The sequence below is a fragment of the Bombus bifarius genome, unplaced genomic scaffold (genome assembly GCF_011952205.1).
Source record: "Bombus bifarius isolate JDL3187 unplaced genomic scaffold, Bbif_JDL3187 scf7180000008028, whole genome shotgun sequence".
Classification (NCBI taxonomy): domain Eukaryota; kingdom Metazoa; phylum Arthropoda; class Insecta; order Hymenoptera; family Apidae; genus Bombus; species Bombus bifarius.
This window is the reverse complement of record NW_022884400.1, coordinates 654916-679152: the sequence shown is the minus strand read 5'-3', so window position 1 is coordinate 679152 and position 24237 is coordinate 654916. Positions and strand designations below refer to the sequence as shown.

Here is a 24237-nt window from a genome sequence, read left to right as displayed (position 1 = left end):
TATCGACGTTTAATCGTCGAGCACTTTTTCACAGAGGGGCGCGAAATGTTTGTCTCTCCGTTTTTAAAACGTCATGGCTACGAATATTTTCGTGTTTCAAAGCCATCTTCGACGATCCACACGCTTACCTGAACACGAATGTTTACGAATGTCAAGTGGAACATCCAGCGTTTATCGTATTTCCAGTAGCGCGAATTTAAATTGGTCAGATGGCGCAGTTCAAGTAGTATCAGACGGTATTGCGTCAGACAGAAGTATCGTTATTGGAAATATACAGAGTTCGGTCAGTATTTGACACGTTTACTGTTCGGTCAGCTATATATGGATCAGAGTACTTCGTATTTGTCCTCTCATCGAAACGTTTTTTTTTTATAATACGGAAATTTAGGTCCTTAAATCGACACTGTTATTTATATGTAAGATATTTATCGTTTATTTGTTTGTTTATTGCTGTTGTTTGTTATGTATTGATTCTATGAGCGAAACTATGAGTTAATAATTTCGGAGACTTTCTTCTCGGACAACAAACGTGTTAATGATTGAAAATTCACGTGATTTGTACAATACATTACAGGTCAAAGGTTTGGATTCATTTTCTTATAGTTGTATTTATATCGAATCTCTTGCTAATTTAATAATCGTTTCTGTGGTAAATGATTGACTAAATAATTTTCTACGAATCTTGACTCATTTTGAGTTTAAACAATTTTTTAAATCTTCGTGTCTTAAATTTTGATTCCAAACTTTCGATCAGCAGTGTATGTTAACCATTGAAAGTCAATTTCAAGGCAAAGTTCCAATGACAATCATTAGACTGCGGATGTTTATGCATCTATACTTAAAATTGAAAAAATATAAAGAATTCTAAAGTTTACAAAATACCGCCAACTTGAAAATACATGTAAAATATCGAAGGAAAATACTGATACAAACAGATAAAAGATATTTAAAGTAAAGTGTAATTACATTGAGAAAAATATGAATTTGCATAAACAATCCGCACTTCGGTACTCGGAAAATCCGTCAAATCGCTTTTCAGGAAAATTTACAAAAATTTATCCTATAATCGTGCAGCCACCACCGTCTGCGATCGCCGTTCTTCTCTTTTTATCGACGCTCGCAATTTTGACGATTCCAGCTAATCTTTCCTCAAAACGACTTCTAAATTAGAATTTTTTCAACGCGATTAGCTTCTCAATTTTCGTGTCCTCTTCCAAATGCTTAACATTTCTTTTTTCTTCGCTCTCGGCTGGAATGGAAATTCGCGAGAGCGGAGTTTATTAAAAGTCTCGATAGCGACCACCGCCGTTTCTCGTTTCTCGTTTCATGGCTTACGCTATCCACTGGTGTGCAATTAGCGTGGCACAATGAGAAAGTCGGACTCGGATAATGGAGTGGTGAAATTACTCGCGAACGTTAGCTGGAAACCGTTAACCCTGGATACGTATTCGAAATTCGGCGGCTCACGTATTCGCCTGTAATTCGATCGAGACGTTAGATTTTCCTATCGATTCTCCAGGTTAACGTAAATTCTCGATAATAGAATTCGGTGATTTTAACGACCGACCAGGGAAAATTGGAAATTGGAAAGGAAAAATTTGGTCAAGGGATCGAAATTTCATTAAACGAATAAATTATCGATTGTTTGACGAGGATATCGGCTCTCGCGCCGCTTTCGCTTCCTCTTCGTTTTCTCTAGCATTCATCAAGCTTTCTCTCTTTTACGTTTTCTTTCAGATTTTCGAAATTTTATTTCTTTCATTTGGGTTAAGGGAAATTGTGATATTCATAATTTGTTTAGTAGAGGCTTCTCTTCGTGGCTGACGATTGAATTGGAAATGCTCCATTCTTCGTTCTTCTTTGCTTATTTTTTTATATAATTCTCTTTGTTTCTTTTTTAAAGAAATATCCCTTTTGGAAGCGAAAATAATTGTGTAATATTTGCGCGCTATAATTTAGAATTATTCATAGAGGAAACCATTGCTTTTGTCCGATTATACAAAATTGATAATAAAATGAAAAAAATTTTGTAGATTTTGTAAAAACCACTATTTGTATGGAAATTCAAGAGGAGAGCAATTCCAGTTCGTGTCGAGTCAACCATCTACAGTCTCTCGAGAACCATATTCTCGCGCGGCGCATCTTCACTTTCGCTAGACCACCACGACGTTTTCCACTAGCGAGCGAATCAGTAGCGATTAGCCATCTAGAAAGTTAGATTAGTTTGTGCCACGTTAGCGAAGCATCGTCCACTTTAGAGAGCGACAAGCACACGAGAGATCGTCGTCATCGTAGAGAACGCAACGATCTCGCACACAACGATTTCATCACTTTACTTGAACGTAAGTCGAGACGGAAATAGAAAAATCCGATCAACGAAAACAATCGTATCTACTACGGTAACGTTAATCGTTTCATTTTCTTTATTTTTTAATTCTTTTCTTCTTTTCCTATAAAAAAAAAAAAAAAAATAAGAAATATTTATTTCTATGTCTTTCATCTACACGCACACTTTGAAAATTCACATCTGTTGGTACCTCGCTGTGCACACCACCTGGAATTATATTATTTTCATATCGGATCTCGTAGAAAACGATCCATTTCTTCTTCTAACGCTCGTTCACTGTGTCTTATCCACTTCTTTCTTTTCGTTTCTCACTTCTGTCTGTGCATCGAAATCCTGTCTGGTCACACAAACGTGAATTTTTATTGTTCATAGCAACCTTAGGATTTTCACGTAAAACAGTCTCTCACCGTCACCAAAAAAAAAAAAAAAAAAAAAATAGAAAAGTACACTATTTTACCATCACTATTTTACCGGTGTTATGGATTTATGAACACCATCACTGACTTGCCTGTTCTTCGTTTTCCCCATTTTTCTTTGCCACTCTCTATACCTTCAGCCGTTTCTACACTCACTTCACGTTCTCGCGCAATGTTTCGCATGGCTTGCATTCGCTTTTACGATACCCGTCAACGAGGCGAGAAATCGTTCTCGCCATTGGGTTTGTTTCGTTTTATCGATGTTTACGGCATCAGAATGGACATTCTTCACTCTATTATGGAACTTGAAGAGCTCCATTGAGAATGAGAAAATATCGAGCATGAGGAAAATATTATTTGTCAAAAGGTAGAACATTTCTTTAAACGAATTTGAACAGTACCAAGTTCATTGTTTGTTTCTAGATGTCTGAAGCAACACACCTTTTTTCTACCACAAAAGCTTTCTTTTCCGTATACGAGCTTTTACTCACTTCTTCAAGACGCTATTTTAAATAAAAATACCCGAAACATCGTAATCATTGTTCAGAAAAAACGAATAAAATTTATAATAGGAATATTAATGATAATATTTGTATTTTGTAACACAGGTATTATATTTTCATCGCTGCAGAAAATATTAATAAAACAGAACAACCCCAATATCGAAGAACCACTTTACGCCTCCGCTTGTAAGCTTCTACCCCCTCGCAAAAGCATGAAACCAATCTGCTTCTTGGGCGTGCCTGTCTTATTTCGTTTTGTCTGCATGCCTGTGCATCGACACCCACGCTTTCTCGGATGCCGAGTCGAGTGTACAAGTTCAAAATAATAGAATACAAATATAGAATACTTAGAATATTTAAAGAAAATATTTAGATACAGAATATTTCGAAAAGAATGCGAAATAATCATCGAAAATGTCCTCTATATCAGAAACCTTTTACAAACCTATCAAATGACTAAGAATCTTTAAAGAAACCTTCTTAAGAGTTAAGTGTTCTAAGTTAAGTGTCACGCTCTCAGTCCGAGAAACGAAATGAAAAATAACCAATGAAATGAAACCAAATTCCTCACTGCCCCTTTTGCTTCTCTTTGAAATTCGAAGGAGCTCGACGATAATATCTCGGCGAAATAAAATAGTTTCTATGCCGAGTCTCGAGCTCGTTTATGTTGTACAACGAGCAACAACTTGTCTGTTTTCCTCTGTCTGTCTATGTTCCCCTTTTATCCCTTATATTATTATGGCTGCCATTTTTCTGTCTCGTTTTGCTAGATATAATATTATATATAAGAGATAAATCTCGTAAGAATTGTTATGCTCCTTGATCTTTCGAGCAATATAACTTCTCCAGGGATTTATTACATATTAATCCACCAGGTCTTTTCTTGATTGTTAAGATTTTTCATTACCTTTGTCTTTTTCTTTTATATACTTACGAAAGTGTCTTGTTTTATTGGATGCAATTGTTTGTGTCCTCCGAGGAGAACGATGGATTTTCACGTAATCTTCGTCGACGTTTGCACGTTCGCCACCGAACTGCACCCTCTGATATGGCACCTTATCTCAATTATTTTACCCTGGATTATCCGCTTTGATCCTGGTTCTTCCCTATTTTGGTGCAATAGTGGATTTGGAAAGTTAGTTCAAGCTGGAAGGCGATGATACGATCGGTACTTTATAGAATTTTATAGAATCTGAATTCTTATGGATATAGAAATGTTTTACAGTTACAGGAATTGATGTAGGAAAGACCGTACGTTTAAAGATATCTCCACTCGTGTGCGTTTCTTTTTTATATTTCACAAGTACAATTCACAAATATAAATTAATTCCAGAATTCTGGAATTACGATTACAGATCTAGAGATACAATAATTCTACATTTCCAGAAATGTTTCAAATTGTTTCTCTGTATAATATAAATGTATAATAATTAATTTTACAATTTTTTCTCAATTGGAAAGTATAAATATCTGAAAAATTGACCAATTTTTAGAACCTTAGAAAAATTCCTAAGAGGCTTAATCTTAGTTATATCCTATATCACAAATTTTGATAAAAATTTGAAAAAGAATATCTTCTTTTCAATTTCTTTTCAATCGTTGGGTGCCAGAAGGCAAAAGTTAACTCTCAAGACCCACTTTACCACCCTTAATTCTTCGACACGAATGACTATCGACTTATATATATATTTTTTTTCTTTTTCTTCAATCGTATGATCGCCACCGCACGTCCCCTTTCTCTTCCCTTTGCCCGAACCCCTGTGTTTCAAGAGAACCCGAGTCGATACGACATTTTGAGATCTCGATATATGATACTCGATCGAGAGACTAAGTTATGGACATACCGAATAAATACGCTCGGTGTTGCTATATAACTTTTTTTTGTCTACTTCTATTTCACTTTATCTCTCTATCTTTATCATTGTCATCTTCCGTTAGCTTACGTTTTAGAGATTAAATAAGCTAGAAAGTACCTTGTTACCACTTTACGTAGCTAGAGCATCGATTTCTGTGAACTAGCTGGAACTCTGTGGCATTTATCAAATAAAAGAGAAATAATCTTTTGGATGGATTAATATCAAGAAGAAAATTGCTTTTGTATTAAACGCTTGTTATACTGAATGTTTATCGCTTTGAATGTCAGCTTGTACATTTACTGGCACGACTGCATCGAACTCGAGCAATATTTATCAAATTATTCAACATAATTGTTTCGAAAAATTCTTCTGATCTGACCTTTGGGATAAATTGCACGATATTCTTAGAATATATAGTACGAATCCTTAAATTACAAAATTTATAGATTCGCTGGAGAATATTTTTTAAAACCATAAGTAATTCTTTATTCGGTTTCTTTAGAGCGATTTTAATTATTCTGAATGAAAAGATGTAGGAAAGATAAACAAAGAAATCGCGTTCGATGGTACGTCAAGCTTTCTGAAATTGGATACCCGTGCGTCCAAGCTCCATGTACATCTGTCCGTTAATAATATTTTCTTTCTTCTTCTCTTCATATCAACAGCCACGGAGTCCAGCTATTTTGCAAATAGCGAAAACCCATGATCAAAGTATCTTATGAAATCGTGACACTTGTCTCAAAGCGATCCAGAAAGCAATAACTCCTTGCTCTGTTAAAATTCTTAGGATAAAAGAAATTGAGGTACTGAGCGTGAAATCGGACACAGAGTGTTGCCGTCGCTGAAAGTTTTCCTTCTTTAATGAATCACCTTTGCGCCAAAGCCGTCGACATCGTGCTCTTTAAGCAGTATAATTCCTTCTAAGGAACAAAGGAAGCATGCTCCTCGCCGATGAAGTTTCTACCTCTGATTCTCCGTGACTATTTGTTAACAGAGAATCGTTGGTGGCGAACACAGCGGGACGAAGCTTGTTTTCCTTACGTGAAACTAATTATCGCGACGGGAGTAAGATTTAAAGGAAGCGTCGACGCGTTTTCGATGTTTCAGAGTTTGCGATCTACTTGTAACTAAAAAGGCAATTGCTAGAACTCTTCCTCTCTCTTTCTCATAGAAAACTTTCGTAATTAAGGTAAATAAATTTCATAGAAGTTTGAGCTTAACATTGATGCAACGTCGATACTCGACGTACCACGGAAGCAAAAATATCATCGACATGATCGCGAAAACGAGTACTTAACCTTGCAATAATTCTCGAATTTTTATTTCTCAACTTTAGGTTTCGTTTCAACAAAAGGAAGACTTCTTGATATTTCAAGATAATCATTGACATAAGATATCACATGTATTAATGACGACTCTTTTACGTCTTCCTCAAACTTGGTAAATTTAATAGAAAATAAAGATAGTTAAAGATAATTTTAATAGAATAGAATTTTTGTAATGAGACATGGAAGAATAGAAATCTCTAAAATGAAGAACTTCTTCATAGGAGAATAGAAAGAAATCGAAAATGACCGAAACGGCGCTGCAAGGCTGACAAGAGTAATAAATCTTTCTTAACGATGTAAAAAAGTCTGAGGTAAAAAATTGTAATCGACTTGTAACGAAAAATTAAAGAACATGAAAAATATCGTAAAAAATACCTCGAACCAAACAAAGCTTTCTTCGATAAAAAAAAAATTTCCCAAGAATAAGGAGCTTTCTGGTTAACTCAAACACAAGTGCCACGAGGATTAAAACAACAAAAAGAATCAGCTTAGCTAAAAATTAACGCGCGTTGGCTGGTCTCTAGTCTTTGTATAAAGCGAAAAGAGAAGCAACGAAAAAAGAATGCATAAAAATAGGCTTTTTTTTTACATAAAAGAAGAAGAACAAAAGTCGCATATCCGTGATGTATGTGTGTATTGTTGTACAGAGGATAAGAAGGGCGTCGTCGACCGGAGCAGCACGGTCATTGCCAAAGAACCCGAAGGTAAACCTTGCATATCGAAGGCCGAGAAACGTGTACATAACGCGCGTTTCGACGTCTCGTGTTCATGTGTATACATATATTACGTACCTCCGTCTAGATTTACATATATATATTATATATATACGTATATATTCCACGTGTGTTACGTGTAGACGTCCTCCGGTTCAGACTGGCTTCTCCCGTTCGCGTCGCTGGAGCCGCGTGACCGAAGCTGCTTCTGTGGCTTCCGGTCCCCTAACCTTCAGCCAATTCGTTCTCCATTATTGTTCTTTTGTGCGTTGTATTTTTAATAAAAATGCAGTGACTTGTAACGTAACATAGCATTCTAGAAAATCTTGCTTTCTTTTTTTTTCTTCTTTTTTATTAAAGGATAATTTTATGTGAAACACAAAAACGAATTATAGTTTGGTCAATTCCTTTCATCGTTACTGTTCTGTTCGTGCATATTGCATTTTGAGTCTCAAACAGTATTGTCCTGTTGGAAAATACAATAATTTTAGACCGAGTTACTTAAATTTTAATTCTATTAGTTTCAAATTAATGTTGGATTAAGTATCGTTTTAGAGTAACCTCTGCTCCGATAAACTCAAGCTTAAACCAATCGTCGTAATGATCTATGATTCGACGAAGCTGAGGGTTAAAAAAATGCAATATCTTGTAATACAGCGTAATCAATATATACATGACAGAGCTGTTTTATACAACTAAACTATTAAAATATTTAGTAAAATTCTGTAAATCGCAAGTTACAAGCTACGAATATTTTAAAGACACAAGTAACGTTTATTTTTGTAGCGTCAACATGTACAAACAAGTTATATTTCCTTAAAAAAGGTAAAGAAGGTTCCATGAAATTTTCTTCAAAGAAAGATAGATCCGATTTTGTCCAAACTCAATGAGAAGGATGAAACATCCAGCACCTCGAAGGTTCCCTCTCGCTAGAAAATCAATTTCTTAATATAGCACGATTTAAGCACCGAATAATAAATACACTGGAATGTGTACTAAAGAAAAGACATAAAAAGTCTTACTGAGTCCGCTAAAGAAGAAATACGCTAATTGCCTATTCCAAATAACAGCAAGAAGCCCCCGATAACCTCACGTTTCCACGAGCTTTCCCTTGTTCTACAGCGAGAGGGGACCGGAAAAGGGCGACGAACCGGGGAAGCCAATGGCCACGAGGGGCTCAGTGACGAGCTTCGAGCCGAGCTTTTGCACCCTGTCTGTTCCAGCTTCCGCTAACTCGTACTTCGGATTTACCGTCTCTCCAGCCTCCTCTCGTTCCACGAACTAATAAGGACCGTTGCGTGCGTTTGCTTCCCCTCTGATCGGTCTGCAAGTTAATCATAGCCCCCTTTACCACATGGGAGATCAGAAATCGTCCCTTCTTCCCTTTCTTCGTTCTGCACGACGATGTCCGTGTAAACGTGCGCGTGTGTGTATATCTTTTGATGTCTTGATAAAAACAAAAAGGAAAAGGCTTGTCTATGTACATTCGAAGGCGATCTCGCATGATTCCGTTGATTAGTTTGATGAAACTTTTGGGGGATGAAGAGTTAAATTGGAAATGGATTGTTCGTGTTTGGCAATGGTTTGTGAAATTTTTCTAATGAAAGTTTTAGTGTTCGGAACTTTGTGATCGATAAATTAGCGATTTGATAAATTAGGACAGAAAATCGAAGAGAGAAAAGTTTTGTGAACGCGATAGGAGAACTTGAGATATTTTTATTCGAGTAGAATTTTGATAGCGTAGTATATCAACCCTTTGTACTATACTAGCTACGGTTTTATTTTAATTATTTGAAGAAGAAGATTTTATTTGTTTCTGTTTTCACCGATAAAGATACCTTGAAAATTATTCCAAGAATGAATATCCATATTTTATCAATTTTTTCATTTTCTAATGTGACGTAGAATAACCTTCAAAATAATCTTGAAGAAACTAAATCTTCACGTTGCCAAACGCTTACTGTATTTATTCTTGTCTCCGATAATAAAATTAAACAAAACAGCCTATATTTCACAAACCATTGAAAATAAACCAACAATCTCTGTAGCCATCTCCACGGTGAAAATTGAATCAAAATTATGTAACAAGTCACGCGATTCCCTTCTTGAATAAAATGAATCGGAGATCCAGATCTTATGAAAACGAAAGCGCCGGGGTTTTCGTTCACGTTTTCCCCTTGTTTGTGTTTCCACCCATGTGTGTAAATTCGCGCTCGATTTAGAAACGAGCGTAATTACGACGCTGGAAGAAGCGAACGCCAACCGATGGTAGCGACGAGAAAATTAGTATTCGAGGACGTCTGATCAGACATCTAGCGGATCTACTGCTCGAGGCGAGTAGAACAATCTATAGAAAACTGTCGCGATATCTCGATTACGACACATTTTATCGCGTCATTGTTATTTATATTATATATATATTGTTTTAGCAAATGTTAGAACATTGTTTCGTAGGAATTGTTGTTCTTGCGCTGTTACGAACGTTATGCTGTCTAGGAAATTGAAATATATATATGTATACTTATACTGTTACCATATCGAGCAGCTGGCTGTCTTTATTTATCTTTTTCTTTCTTTACTATTTTACTTTAAATGATTCGTTTATAAGCAACGTAATTAGAGTTGTGTACCCCGTCACGATGATTTTGTGACGAAAAAATTTGGTCAGGAACGGAGAGCCTCTTGGAAGAGACGTCTGTGGCAGCTTGACAACATTGAACGATAAGTAGATCCAGCATCGTAAGCTTTAGCAAATTTTAGTCGGCTTGCGTTTTGATCGAATAGATAGCCTGGGTTCCCAAGTTGCTTAATCGTTTGATCATAAACCTAGACGAAAATCATCTTGTAGAAATTCTCTTCTTCCTTTTTCCCCTCCATTGTAGTCACCAAAAGCATTTGGGTGGCTCGATAATTCGAGCAGCATTAGTTATTCTTCTGCGAATGAATACGTATCCGCCATTATCGACTAGTCTCTCAACAATTATTACATGTAATTCAATCAAGGAAACTTGAACCTCACAAAGCAGATTTTTTCCTAGATTAGGCAAATCATCTAGATGTCATTCTGTAATTTGAACATTTGAAGTTCTTCCTGTCACGTGATTGATCTCTTTAGAGTTTACTGGAACAGTTGATCTTAGCTATAGTCAGGCTCAAATATTATGACTGCTCAAAGACACTTCGAATTGTCGTATAGAAACGCTTTAGAATTATGATCTCGTCTCCACAGACACTTTACGCTGCATACAAATATACCTTTAGGCTATTATTTAATATTAACGGTGCCTTATACCTGCGTTCTTACGAAACAGAATTAGTTAACCAAGCGATAGAGACGAATATAGTCCGTTTCAAATCAGCTGAGTTTCAAGGCTACTCTCCCCACCATGGCTCGAACAGACCCCCCACTCCCGCAAATTATTCGAGCACCATAGTGGGGGTGAACGACTAAGTTTCTCTAACGTAGAGGTGACGAACTTTTTAATGACAAACTGCACGAATTCTCTCGATTAGAACGATAAATTTCTAAATTAGAATCGGAAAATGGGATCGCAAATGGAATCAGATAACTTCCAATTAGATTCAGAGGGAAAGGGATAGCAAACGAAACTCTATAGTTACAGTAATATTTGCGTTACATCGTGTAGAATCGTAGCGTGTAGAAAAATAGAGGACAATTTTCCTACGACTCTGTGAGCCAAGAAAGTAGGAGCAAAGATCGCACGTAGGCCGCCTCAGTTCGTCACCCCTATACTAACGTATAGCCACACATCGTGACCTTGAGCAGCCAAAATCTTTAAACCTGGACTACAGCTGGAACGTCAGCGGCACAGTGGATCGTGAAAATGGGGGAAAGTCTACGATGTCGACGATTTTGGCCGAAACAGATATGGGATTTTGCATGGCGGCGATGACCAGCGAGAAAATGTGAAATCTTCGCAGTAAACTCGTCCGAACGCGCGTGTCGCGCTGTCAACGGAAATACCTGACCGCTTGGCACCGCTTGAAAATAGATTGGCAGCAGTTCGCGTCGTTCGTTCGGCCATCCTCGAAGCCGGCCGTGCGGAGCGCAATAAAATCGAGTCGATCTTCAATTTTCCTCCCTTTCGCGCGCAACCGAGGGCCTTTGAAAGCATCGTTTATATCTCTCTTGTGATTTTTTACGATTGCAAGCCTTGCGCTTTTATTCGATACTTCGGTGAAAAAGGGAAGAAGAGCAGTGTGTTTCGAGAGTGATAGTGATAAATGCGTTTCGGAGGGGACAGTAGGTGAAGTCTTCGAAATGTCGGTCACCGCTGGCTTGCCGGGTTCATCGAAGCAGCCTGATAATTATGGTGAGCCTTGGACTTATTTTGTGTGATTATTGCGCTAGGAGGACCGTTGATGGGGCTCTCCTCTTTGAATCTTTTTGTCAAAATAATCGTGAATCGGTGGATGTTTGTTTAAGATGTACGTAATTGGATGTACAGGCGGTTTCGTAATGTATAAACATATTCTCAATAGGTACAAAATTATGGGAATTTTTATAGAATTTTGGATTTTGTAAAGTCTATCAGTCAGTTATTTGACATTTTAGCATTATTTTTTATTTACAGACAGTTAATCGACGGTTCTAGTAAAAGAATTATTATATTTATTAATTTATTTTATTCCTGCTTTACACCCGTTTTACACATTTTTATTTCAACAACTGAAAAAAGCTTTTAGTCTTTACAACACGATTCATCGTGCACCATGATCGTTACGAAACAACATGTACCTCCAATAAACTTCGTCCAACAAACTTCGATCCATCTTGTTCGGCTTTTCATTCCCAGTCACTCTTTCAAAGCAAATCTAAAAGTCCGGCCTTTTAGAACGTCCTCTGAAGCCTCTGAAGACATTTTCGAAATTTCGTAACGCGTCGATGATGCGCCAAAAATTCTCGCTAGGTCTAGAATCCTTCTTCACAAACAGGTGAAACCAATCATATATCTGGCAACGACACAACGATCTGTGGCTATAGCCAGAGAATGGCGATTTTCATTCTTAAAATCGACGATTTGCTTTCTGGTCGTCTCGAGGGGTATATACCGAGGCTGTTGGATGATTAATGGCGACGTCCCACGCGAAAACGAACTTCCGACTCTGTTCGAATCGGACGTACGTTAGGTCACGATCGCCAGCCAGCCTTTCTGGATCTATTTTCAGTCGCGAAACCGTGTCTATGTCGGACGGGAATCTATCGTGACTGTGCGTAACTATTCTCGTTCTACTTAGCCAAAGGTCGCTGCTGCTACCACGCCGGTGGCCACAGTTTTCCGGTTGGAATTCGTTTGTTAACTCGCTCGAACGCGCTCGTGTCACGCTTCTCGAACGCACTGCAGATGAGGCTGAAACGAAAGGCCACGGAATTCACATCGCCTAAACGTATTTCTCTCAATTTTTTTTCTTCTACCATTTTCTTTTGGTTGTAATTGAAGGAGATGAAAATTTATTGGAATATATTTTTGGTTCTTTTTTTGATAGATTTTGTGGAATTAAGAAGAAACGCGTTGAGTCAGTTCTCGCGACACTCGATGAAGATTGTGCATAGGAATATCGTGGGTGATTTATGATTATTGAAGTGTATTTTAGTATTGTTAATTTAAAAAGAATTTGAAGGTACACTAATAGATCTTCGCTAGTAATGTATATAATATACATATATATAGAAGGCTATATATGATATGATGTTCACTAGAAAAAGACTGACTTAACGCAGTTGTCTTGGGATTCTCATTGTTGGCCACCTCTTCTATTAACGAAAGTGTTTGTGATTCTAATCATCGTCTGAAGTGTTCTTCGTTTGATTCGTGTTCGTAATCACATACAATCTTCTTCAATATTACCTTTTGGACATCGTCGTTCATCGTCTTCTAACACAAGAGTGATTAACACTTAACAGACTGACTCGTGACTCTATCTAACTGAACCTTCGTCGAGTGATTTTGATGTCATCGCCATCTTTTAACAAGATTGTCTCACGAATTAATTATATTATCTAATTAATTAATTAATAATATGAACTATCTCCAAAAGCCGTAAAGAAGCTTAACGAATAACAAAATCCAGTACGTAACTCCTGGCGCCGATCTTCTTTAACACTAATCCTCTTATTTAGCACTTTCGCTGATGCTGTCTCGCTGTCGCATATCCATAGCTGTCGTGTTTTCACACCTAAAAAGAAAATATTTCGTGCTGTTACTCTCTGAGCTTTGGAAATTTGATAATACGTTAGGTGCAATAAAAATTCTAATAAAGCAAAGAATTTCCCAAAGAGAGAGAATGAGTTTGGCAGCAAAAGTGTTGATCATCAACACGTTCTTCGCTTCTATTTTTAAAACCTCTGAATAATTCCAAAAAAGCCACGTGCCCCGAATAAGACTAATTTAAAATGGTTCTAATCCATCGTCTTCTAACTGGTTTCGTCCGATCTAATCTCGATAGACCCAATTGCGACTCGGTCTAGCTAAATGTCCCCGTTAAAGCTGTTTCTGTGGAATCTCGTGTTGAGTTGGGCCACATGATCCTGGTGTTGGTTGGCCCTTTATAAAATTATTCGACGTATTTTTAATCGGTACGATTCGAACTCTTCGACAAAGGCCCCGCCTCCCAGGGCACACCTCCGAACAGTCCCGCTGCCGTGTCCGCGTTCTCCAGGGTAATGGCAGCGAGCCAGACGAACAAGCAAGCCCAGAACCAGGTTCAGGGAAACCCCCTTGGATTAGCCGCGGTACTCCTACAGGGAGCACAAGGTAAATCGGGTGGTGAGAGCGCACCGAGAGGGAAGTACGGTAGAATCGATTTCGAGACGACTTTCAAACTTTTATATCTTTTTATATTACCGAAGGGGCTGACTTTTTATTTTTTTTTTTTTTTTATTGCGTTATACATTTCGACTTTATATGTTTTCTTTAATATTACGTTATGTATTTCGACTTCATATTTGTTTATATTGAAGATATTTACATTGATGTTAATCTTGAGTTTCTTCTTCGCGTAAAAAATTCTGTTTTCTTATCTTGTTAATTTTCCTCTACGAAGAGGATTTTTTAAATCTTTTCAATTATTACCATTTCAACTTTTATTTAAACCGAACTTGAGACGCGGGAGTCTATCGGGCTTCGATAGAATTGTGAATAACGCAGTTACTTTCAACGATTTATTTCTTATTAATTGTTAATTGTAAAACATCGTAAATTCCAAATAAACTGAGATATACGATCGTATAATAGGATAGATGTCAAAAAATATGTATATTATTTTTATCAATTATATAAAATATCAATTGTGATTAGTCTACTGAAATTTAGAAAGTTCGGATACATTTGTCACTCACGAAATTGAATTTCTATTATTAAGAAACGAAATTTTAGTTACAATCGTCAAAGCTATAAACTGTAAAAAACAGTAAAGTCGTAAAATCTTGGCTAGAGAAGAGTAGAAGGTTAATGTCTCCGCAGTTTGTAATATCCGTGCCCTCCTCAACGTTTTACGTGCGCCATAGTGATAAGGATAATTACTCTTGTCTTTTATGGCGTTTCCGGAACAAAAGGTCGCGGGCATTAGCCCTTGCGTTTCTACCGTTCTTTCGGCTCTCGGTGGAGAAAAGTTTTTGTCACTTCCGCCTACGCCAGTGTCGATTGCTTTAAATTTCATCGTTCGAAGAATAAAAACAAGGATAAGGAATTATTCATCTATAATTTACTTATAGATCGAAAGGTCCACCTATTTTGGTACTCACAAACTTTACATTTCCAAACTTTAAAATTCTATTTTTAAGAAAATTGAATTTATCCACTGTATAAAATATTAGTAAACATTAAGGGATATTTGCTGTTTAAACGCTATACTCTTTCGATTGTCGAAGAAAGGAAACAAAGGATCCATAAGTCAGGGATGAATTTCTACGAAGCCTGTCCTGTCCAATCGAAACTCGTTTCAAAAAGAAAATCACGACAATGTTCGAATGAACGAAGGAACCTAATCTCGATTAAAAATGTCAGAGTTGAACGAAGAAAAAGTAAGAAGATGGAAGACAAGAAACTATATAGGCACATAGAAAGCGAAGTAAATAAATGCTGAATGAAGTGCGACGAAACGAAGAAAGAATCGTAGAAAAATAATAGAAAACGTTTGTGCTCCCCCTTTTTCTTTTCTTCTTTCTACTTTTTATGTATTATGCATTCGAAATGACGTACAAAAGGAATGTGAACGGGACGAGAATAATCGAACCCTCGTCGCGATATTACGAAGCATCGTTTTTGCTTCTTTTTTATCGGTGCATAAAAGTTTCTTTACGATCGGTCCCAGCAGAGACCTGCGAAATTGCAGACTCCCTTTGCGGCTATTATCGGAAATGCGCCTTCGTGGCGCAGGATACGAGGCAAGGATACTGAAATTCAGCCAACGAGCCCTACCCGACGAATCGGTAAGATTTTCTGTCGCGGTCGAACCGTTTCTGCCTGAATCGAAAGCTCCTCGATGTTTTTAGCAATGCATGGAGGAGCAAAGTTTTGTAAAAATATTTCAATACCTTGATACAAGGTAATTTTGTTAGTAGTGGTTCTTTCATAATGCTTAAAGGACCAAATTTTGCAACTTCGAATGAAACTATTCTAAATAAAGGTTTTAATAATAATTTCAAAGTAAACGCAATTGTTTCGGAGGATTCGTAAGATTATTCGTTTAACATTAGAATTACGAAACATTTTTCATTCTTATAATTGCTAACAACATGCATTATATCAAAATAACTTTTATTGTAAATTGATCTATTTATTTTCCTTAAACTATCTTATACACAATCATCTGTAGATAGTATATTTAATACAATATATTACAAATCATTAGTTCCAATGTTAAGCGAATGAAAGTTTTCCTCATTTTTTCTTTTTATATTGATCTCTGATATCTGGTTAGAACTAACTTCTCTCTAATTATCCTCCTTTAAATAACGACGAAAATAACCAAAAATAACGACGATATCGATTTTTACAATTCTCAAATGTAAATGGCCCCTCAAGCATTAAACCACTATACTGAGAAATTGAACAACGTTAAGCTCGTGTATCGTTCAAACAACAAAAGACAATTTACCAAAGCAGAAACAAGACAGAAGACCGACTCGCTAGGCAGAAATCGGTGAGTCCCTCTTAGAGTCGAAGCATGACTTGGACTTTTCTTTTCTCCCCTACAATTTTTTATCTCTTTTGGCCACGTACTTGGTCGAAGTCAAATTACCGAATATTCTCACGCTTCGCGTGCCTTAGATTTATTCACAAACCATTTTTGATGCTTGCGCTCCCCCCGCCACTTTTTGCCGTCTTAACATTTTCGTCCGCCATTTTTCACTATAGATGCGAACGTTACACAGCACCAATTCTCGATTCTCGATATTACGCACACATACACACGAATCTTCCCTTTTCTATCGAAATGGATCAAATCATTGCTCAACGAGGTCCAACGAAAAATTCGCCTGATCATTCAGCATCGCTTTTTTCATTGGAATCTCGTCGACGCTTCACCTAGTACTGTCTGATCTAGATGAAACGATCGAAACGATCGCAGAGTGTCTGACACTTTGTACTCGTTTGTTCGATCTATGCGAAGCTCGTTCACGCGAGCCACCTCGTAAACGCCTGCATTTTGCCAATTTCGCTTCCGATTACGAATTTTCTTTCATTCTTGTTATCTCCCCTATTCTCTTTTATCTCTTTTCTCCACCCGTTTCTTTTTTCTTTCTCTCTCGTTCTCCTCTTTTTTTGGTATTCTCTCAACGACAGCTCGTTGCACTCTCGTAGAAGTTTAATTTGCAAATGTTGATTTAAATAGAAATATCTGTTCGAAGCTTCTCCTGAATTTTATCCTCACATTCACCATCTCGTATTTATATTTACCTTCCCCAACCATTTAGATATTTAGAATTCATTTATATTTTTATATATTTATTTGCCTATACATTGTAATACATTACAAAAGACTTAAATCTTCCATGATAATTATATTCGACACCTTTCTACGTTTGCGTATACCGATAAACCTAGCCCAATGGTACATTACCATTTTCCCGCGAACCCTAATTTCCTTAATATCGTTGATGATAATTATATTCAATTTCTTTTCACGTTCGCGAATATCTACGTATCTAATCCAATAATTCGTTACTATTTCTGCAAATGAAACCTCGGTGTATCCCACGAAGAATAACTACCTCTGATAATAAAGCTGCCCGACTTTAAAGCAAATCCAATCGAATTCTATTATGAATCTTCTATTATTGATTCGTCCCATCCAAATTCATTATCCTAAAATCTATCGCTATTATCAACCTCGATACATACTGCTATAACGGTTAAATAAAACCATTGGAACGTACCATTTTTTATCCTCATTATTAAAAATTACCCTTAAAACGATTGTCTTAATTTGAATATAATTTGGATAAAGTTATTTGCATTTGAATACATACGAGAGTGCAACGATCGAATCATAACGATACGAAAAAAAGCGACCAAAAGCGACCGAGAGGAAGCTGTTCGGAGGCTGACAGTAGCTCGTCTTTTGGTTGGTTGGTTGCATGACTAGCTGGCAGCGCAGGAAGTGCTAGCAGCAGTGGTAGCAGCAGCAACAGCCAGAACAGCCAGACTGGCGCTTCACCATCCTCGCCAGCGGCCGTCTACATCGGCAACAACCACGTGGCGACGCCCATGGTATCGTCGCGACGCTACGACTCATCGAACAACGGTCTGTATACATTTCACACCTCTAACTGTGGCTATCTTCTCTGGTTACCTTCAATTTTTCTCCCCTTTACACCAATGCTGCTTTCACTCTTCCATTCCACTGTCGCAATTTATTTATTACAACAGTATTTATTACAACAATTATAAAACAGTGCTATTCGTAGATGAAATTTTTCATGTGACCTATCGCGGGAAGAATCTTCTTTTTAATTTTCCTATGTACAAAAGTCTTAGCAAAAATCTTTTAATTTTCTGTTCTTTTTCTTTCTTAAATTTTCTTATTCGGATGAGAAAGTCTTATTTCTATTATTTTTCCTATCTTCGAGAAACGTATTTGAATCCGTTAAGTGGAAAAGACGAGTTGACTCGTCGCTCGAGTTTGCCAATATTTTGAATATAATAACGTCATTTAGAAATTCTCCATTTTACAATACAGCACTGATTTGTTATATATCTCTCTTCTAAGCTTTCTTTCATTCATCCTCTTTATTTTCAGTTTTATCAACTTTTGGATCTTTTTGATTAGTGGCGATCATTTCTATTTAATGCATCGTTAATCAAATATTTAACTAAATAAGGTCGTTCTAATTTCGTTAGAAATTAGGCGAGAAACGGAACTGTAAGTGACGATTCGGTAATTTCTTTCGCGGAGCTAATGAATTTCCAGGATTTCGAATGAAAATTGGATGTTTTGAGTTCTCCGCGATCGAGTTCCATGGAATTGCAGAGAATGTGTCACGTTGAATGAAATGGTCGCCGATAATGCATTTCATTGTACGGAAACGCGCTTGCTGCCGCATTGTGCGGCTTGATTGATTCCCGTAATAGCCAAAAGTGCATTTATCGCGGCGAAGCCTGTAAATCAGGCTGCCATTTCGCAAATGGAAGACACTTTCACGTTACATTGGCAAATAGCAGGCTAAAAACGTACTCACAACGTTCTCACAACATTCTCCAAACTCGATGTCTCGATAATTCTTCGAATAGTTGACGTCAATGTTAATTAAAATTCGACGACAACGTGTTTTACAATTGGCTTCCAATAGAATCAGCATAGTCCCGAATATTCAAAGTGATTAAAACTCGCGTCACAGTTCCTTCAAGTCGCATCCAAAATGTCTAAACCCGAGATCGGTCCGAAATTATCTTGATGTTGTTAAAACTGGTTTTAAAATGACTCAAAATTGGTCAGAAGAAATTCAAGCTCGTAAAACCCGAAGTAATACGAACTGAAATTGATTAAAAATAAACTAAAGTTGCATAGACTGAGTCTACTAGATGAAGAATCGATCAGAAGTAACTGAAAGTCGCACTATCTCAAAGTAGTTTAATTAAGAGTAATTCAAACTTTCGGTAGCTGCAAGTGACACAACTCAAAATTGTCTGGAATAACTTCAATTGACGTTTAAGTAGCTCAAACGTACCTAAAGATGATTCAAATTATTTCAGATTCTGTTTCTAAAGTCATAACGTTGATAGATGCTTCGCATCTTTGCGCCAAAAAGATCTTCGATATTGTCAAGTTACAAATTAATTCCCTAAATTGCTCCGACTCTACGATTTTGCTCAAAAACGATGCATTAATCTTTCATCTCTTCGGCTTAGCTCCATACAACATACTCAGCCAACCAACCCGAGCCATATACCGCTTTGGCCAGAGGGGAAACGGCCTTTTAGCCCTTTTTCACCCTTTTTATTTTTGCATGAAACGGTGTTCGTTGACCCGTCTTCTCCCCATGTGTGTGTTTCTCTGCATGTTCCGGTTACTCGCATCGCTGGCATGCCGCCTTGAATTCCAAATGCATACGACTCCAAAACGAATCTGGAATGAAACCATAAAAATCAAAAAAAAAAAAACAAAAAATGGAACCAAAACATATCAGAACTGGAGATTCGACGCGTGGGCGGTTCTGGATATATGCCACTCGGTCAAGCCGAGTGGTGCGACCCAGAAGATGGTAAGAAGAACACCAACGCCGGTAAGGTCGCTGAGAAGTCGAAAAATAAGATGGACGAGGAAGCCTGCTCGAAGCTTAAGCGGTGTTGCTTGTTGTCGTGAAGTTTTTCGAGTCTCGCGACGCTGCACGATCAAATGATAAAACTTTTATCACCACCGAGAAGATTTTTCTTCGATTCTTTCACTTTGTCCAATTTTTTTTTCGCTTCTTCGAGATTCTTCTACCTTTTCAAAAGTAATTAAGATCCGTTCAAGCTCGAATAATCGTGTAGTCGGTAGGAAAAATTTGTGTATTTTCATTCATCGCGAGAAGACGAATGTTTATGCAAATTTATGTCTTTGTGCATAATAAAGAAATGGAATCGTCATAATGTCGTAACGAATACTACGTTTTCAATATTTTACGTATTTTTGCCTAGCTCATGTGTTCTGTGCGTTTTCGCTTTGGAATCTCTTAAAGTAAATACATAATTTACCGCAATTTAATTATAACAAATAGAAAGACAATTTTTCGGATTGTCTTGTAAAGAAGACATAACAGTAAAATCGAAGACTAGTTTTAACATATCAAAGTATTAAGTATGCAACGTTGTGTATACTCGACATCGAGTGTGAAATGGTTAAAGAAGAATCGAAGATGGTTTTTTTAATTTGAATATAGACACCGACTTAGAGAAAAATTTGTTGAATATAACTATTGAAAACTGTTAGTGAAAGATCAATTTTGTAGAAGTTTCTGAGAATCGTACGGTGTCGCGAACAGGCTCTCCGCATGTCTCTTGTTTTGCTTTTTCAAAATCGTTCCTTTTTTGGATATTCCCAGTTTATGGATGCCATAATTTTTTTTCTTAGTAGACCTCGTTGAATTGATCCGTGACACGATAAAATTATCCTTAATTTCCTCCATAGATCTTTAATAGAATTATACGTAATAATCCTTAGACTGTTGTCAATGATTGGCAAATTATTAATAATATTAATTATTAACATCAATAATAATATAATTATCAATAATTCTAAAGCTCATTTATGAGAATTGAAGTCAAAATTTCAATTTTCATCGTGTCACGGGGTTTCTGTCGCGAGTAGTCACAGTTTTATTTTGGACGGCATCCCGCAAGTAGTAAGTATCGATTTTGATCGGACAAGGAGCACATCGACAGGCACGCAACGTCGTGGAGGGACGTCTCGCAGCGTTTGACCTTCGTACTACTAGAATCTTCGTGAAAAATGAATAATCCCGATATTCTAAGATATTTCCTCCTCCCTTTTCTTACATCGAACAAACACACGCTCTGACAATCGTCGTTGTACGAGACGGAGCATGCGAACCGAACAGAATTCTCGCGAATCGAAATTGTCTTTGTGCGTCCCTCATTACTCGCCCTGTATTATATATCGTCGTAGAATTTAATGCGCAAGCAGGCGCCCGTAAAATATCATTTCCCCATAAAAGAAATGTTAAAACGCTTTACAAATATATTTTGTTAGTACTAAAATTCACACTGAAGGTTAAATAGATATTAGATGATTTAAAAGAAGGTTAAACATTATTTATTGAAATAATTCTTTGAATTATTTACAGTAATTATTTGCTGTATCCTACTTGTAGACAAATTGTAGGCACGTTAGAGATTTGTAGATTTTTAATTTTGACAACTAAATGATATTAAACACGCGAGGAAATATTTTCATTTCTTTTCGATGCTCAATTTGCCTGAAAAATACCTTCGACAATAATGAAGAGTTTTATAAACTTTGATATTAGGTGTAATTATCATCGATCGATTTAGGAAACATCCTTTGTCAAATCCAAGTCCACTGAAAAATAAGTAAAAATTCGTTTAAATTACTTCGTAAATGAAGCACCTTGTACCCTTTCGCAGTAAATTTAATTCTATTAACTTAAATATCATAATTTCGATTAATGCAGAAAATATTCTTCGTCAAATTCGAATGCATTAAAGGGTCGTCATCGATCAAATGTTATTGACAAGGAAAAAGTACTATTAAGGGTTAGGCAATAAATCATGAAATATACCAAAAGATCGACATAGAAATGATATTTTACCCGCGTAGAAACATTAATTAGGCTGTCGCCCACGCTATAAATCCACGTGTAATCCATGTGTAGGCGCAAACTGTGAACGTACCAATAAACTTGTGAAACCCGATACGTTGTGTTGTATGAGAAACGAAACGAATTATCGGACAGGCTTCGTAGTTAATTACATTACTTTAAGCTAGTCTGCTGGTAGAAGAATGTTTTTTTTTTAATGGGCAGCAGTCTCTCGCCTAACAAATTACTTTCCTTTTTTTGTTAAAAAGATACAAATAAAAAACGAATGTCGTGCGTAGGAGGTGCAAGTTATAAATGGTTCGAAGCTTCTACTTTTTTATTGGACGCTTCTCGTAACATACATATAGTATGCATATGGGGACAATATGCTTTTATCGTCGTATTGACGATGCTGTAAAAGCTACGTATCTCGTTCTGCGTATCTATCTTCGTTTCCATTGTGTCGTTGTTTCTGTATCGATTACTTTTTATTTTTCTTTCTTTTTCTTACGCTCCGAAGGTGAAAGAAACCTGATATATTATATCTCGCGTGCACATCTGCATTACGTGCACGCGTATAAGGTGATTCATTGACAATAATTGGAATTTTAAAAAGGGACGAATCGTGTGAAACGTATGTCTGATCATTGACAATCTAATACTACTTCGAAATCGATTTCTTACTTTCTTTTGTTATATTTTCTCGATCGAATTTAAATTCCTTATTATGTGTTCTACATTTAATACGCGTTAATTATTATGAAGTAACTTTTTCATAAATTTTGAAGTACATGAATATTTGCCAAAATTTGTATTTCAATGGAAAAACTTAATATCCTTGTTCTACGGCAATTTTATTTTATAATATCCTACAATAATATTATAAAATAATATTGCATTTTATAATACTATCGTATTACTACTCTAATAGTACAATACGTCACTTTCTATAATGATATTATAGAAAATTATAGAAAAAAATTCTTATATTAAATATTCTACGACATTCTGTAAAATTTTCTTCCAAAGCTAGTCATTCAAATAATGTCGATTAATAATTAAATCAATGAATCACCTACGGTGCATCGTAAGATACTAACAATGGCTTACAACGACCGTTTGCGATATCATCGTTTCAATCACTAGAATCGAGCGCACCGATTCCTCAGCCAAGCTGATCGCGCTTGCTCGAGCGTAACGAAGATCGCGCGTGTCAAATGCGTTCGAGAATTCCTTCAAAATCAACGCGTTGCGTCACGTCGTCTTAACGTGGCACAGTGTCAGGAAAAGAAGCTTACCAAAAGCAAAAATGAAAATCTGTCGCGAAAACGATAATCTCGAAATACCAGCGAGAACGAAGAATCTCAAAGGCACGTTGCAATGAATGACAAGAGGGAAGAAGTTGCAGCAAGAAGAGCAAATGCTTTCAAGGACGAGATGGGACCTGAGGAGACGGTTAATCCTCTTGCGCGGGGATTAAGCTCCGCGACGTTTTTCTTTTTCTCTCAACATCATTCTCTCAACATCATTTAAAAAATACGAAATCATAAAAAAGTAAGAAACAAAAGCAGGAAAAATATCAGTAGTGTTCGAATCGACAATTCTTTGCAATTATTCTTTTTCTGAAAAAAGGAAAAAGAAAAAACTGAGAAAAAAGAACGAGAGATACCCTAAACGGATAACATGATCGACAAAACCGGAAGTAATCGCCCCGCGGACCTTAATCTTCCGCGAAATCACGCTTGAAACACGCAGGAAGAATTTTGCTGCGATAAACGAGCCGTATAATTGTTAAAAGTAAAGAAAAAAAGAAAGCAAATAAGAAAAGCACACATGTTTAAGAAAAAAGAAGGGTATCTATATATAAATATGTGTATGTATATATTATATATATATTGCTTGTAGAAATAAGAATCGTGTGTCCTATCAAGACCTGCAGCCAGCTCTCGACGAACTCCCAGTGTTCAGGTAACGGAAGAACCTATCTCACTCACATCTCTCAAATCTCTCTCTCTCTCTCTCTCTCTCTCTCTTTCTATATCTATATTCTACATATATCGATTATGTCTATTGTCTATATCTCTATTTCATTCTCTCCATCATCGAACAGATCAGCGATATCGTCTATACGAGAGGAGAGAAACGCTTTCCTTTTCGGGACGCCATTGAGTACTATACGTTTTTTTTGTTTTTTCTTTTTTCATACATCACGAATTTTTCGTAACGTGTATTATACATATCTGTTGTCTCGCTTGCTCTGATGCGCAGTAGAGTAGTTACGGCACTGTG

The 24237-nt window shown here is 36.8% G+C and overlaps 1 protein-coding gene across 37 annotated transcripts in view; it reads left to right on the top strand.

Annotated features, from left to right (window-relative positions):
* LOC117207356 (calcium/calmodulin-dependent protein kinase type II alpha chain) overlaps positions 1 to 24237 on the top strand; it is a 152655-nt gene that overhangs the window by 119669 nt on the left and 8749 nt on the right. For 6 of the 37 annotated variants that reach the window (XM_033447496.1, XM_033447492.1, XM_033447494.1 and 3 more), the window contains 2 exons: positions 7098 to 7154; positions 23854 to 23916. The exons of 6 other annotated variants lie outside the window; for them this stretch is intronic. In XM_033447496.1, coding sequence (XP_033303387.1) covers positions 7098 to 7154; positions 23854 to 23916 — 120 coding nt within the window. Of the gene's footprint in view, positions 1 to 7097; positions 7155 to 13786; positions 13940 to 14560; positions 14723 to 17774; positions 17934 to 19815; positions 20007 to 23853; positions 23917 to 24237 lie in introns of those variants that run through there. 25 more of the 37 variants (XM_033447479.1, XM_033447480.1, XM_033447478.1 and 22 more) reach the window with 8 other exon arrangements.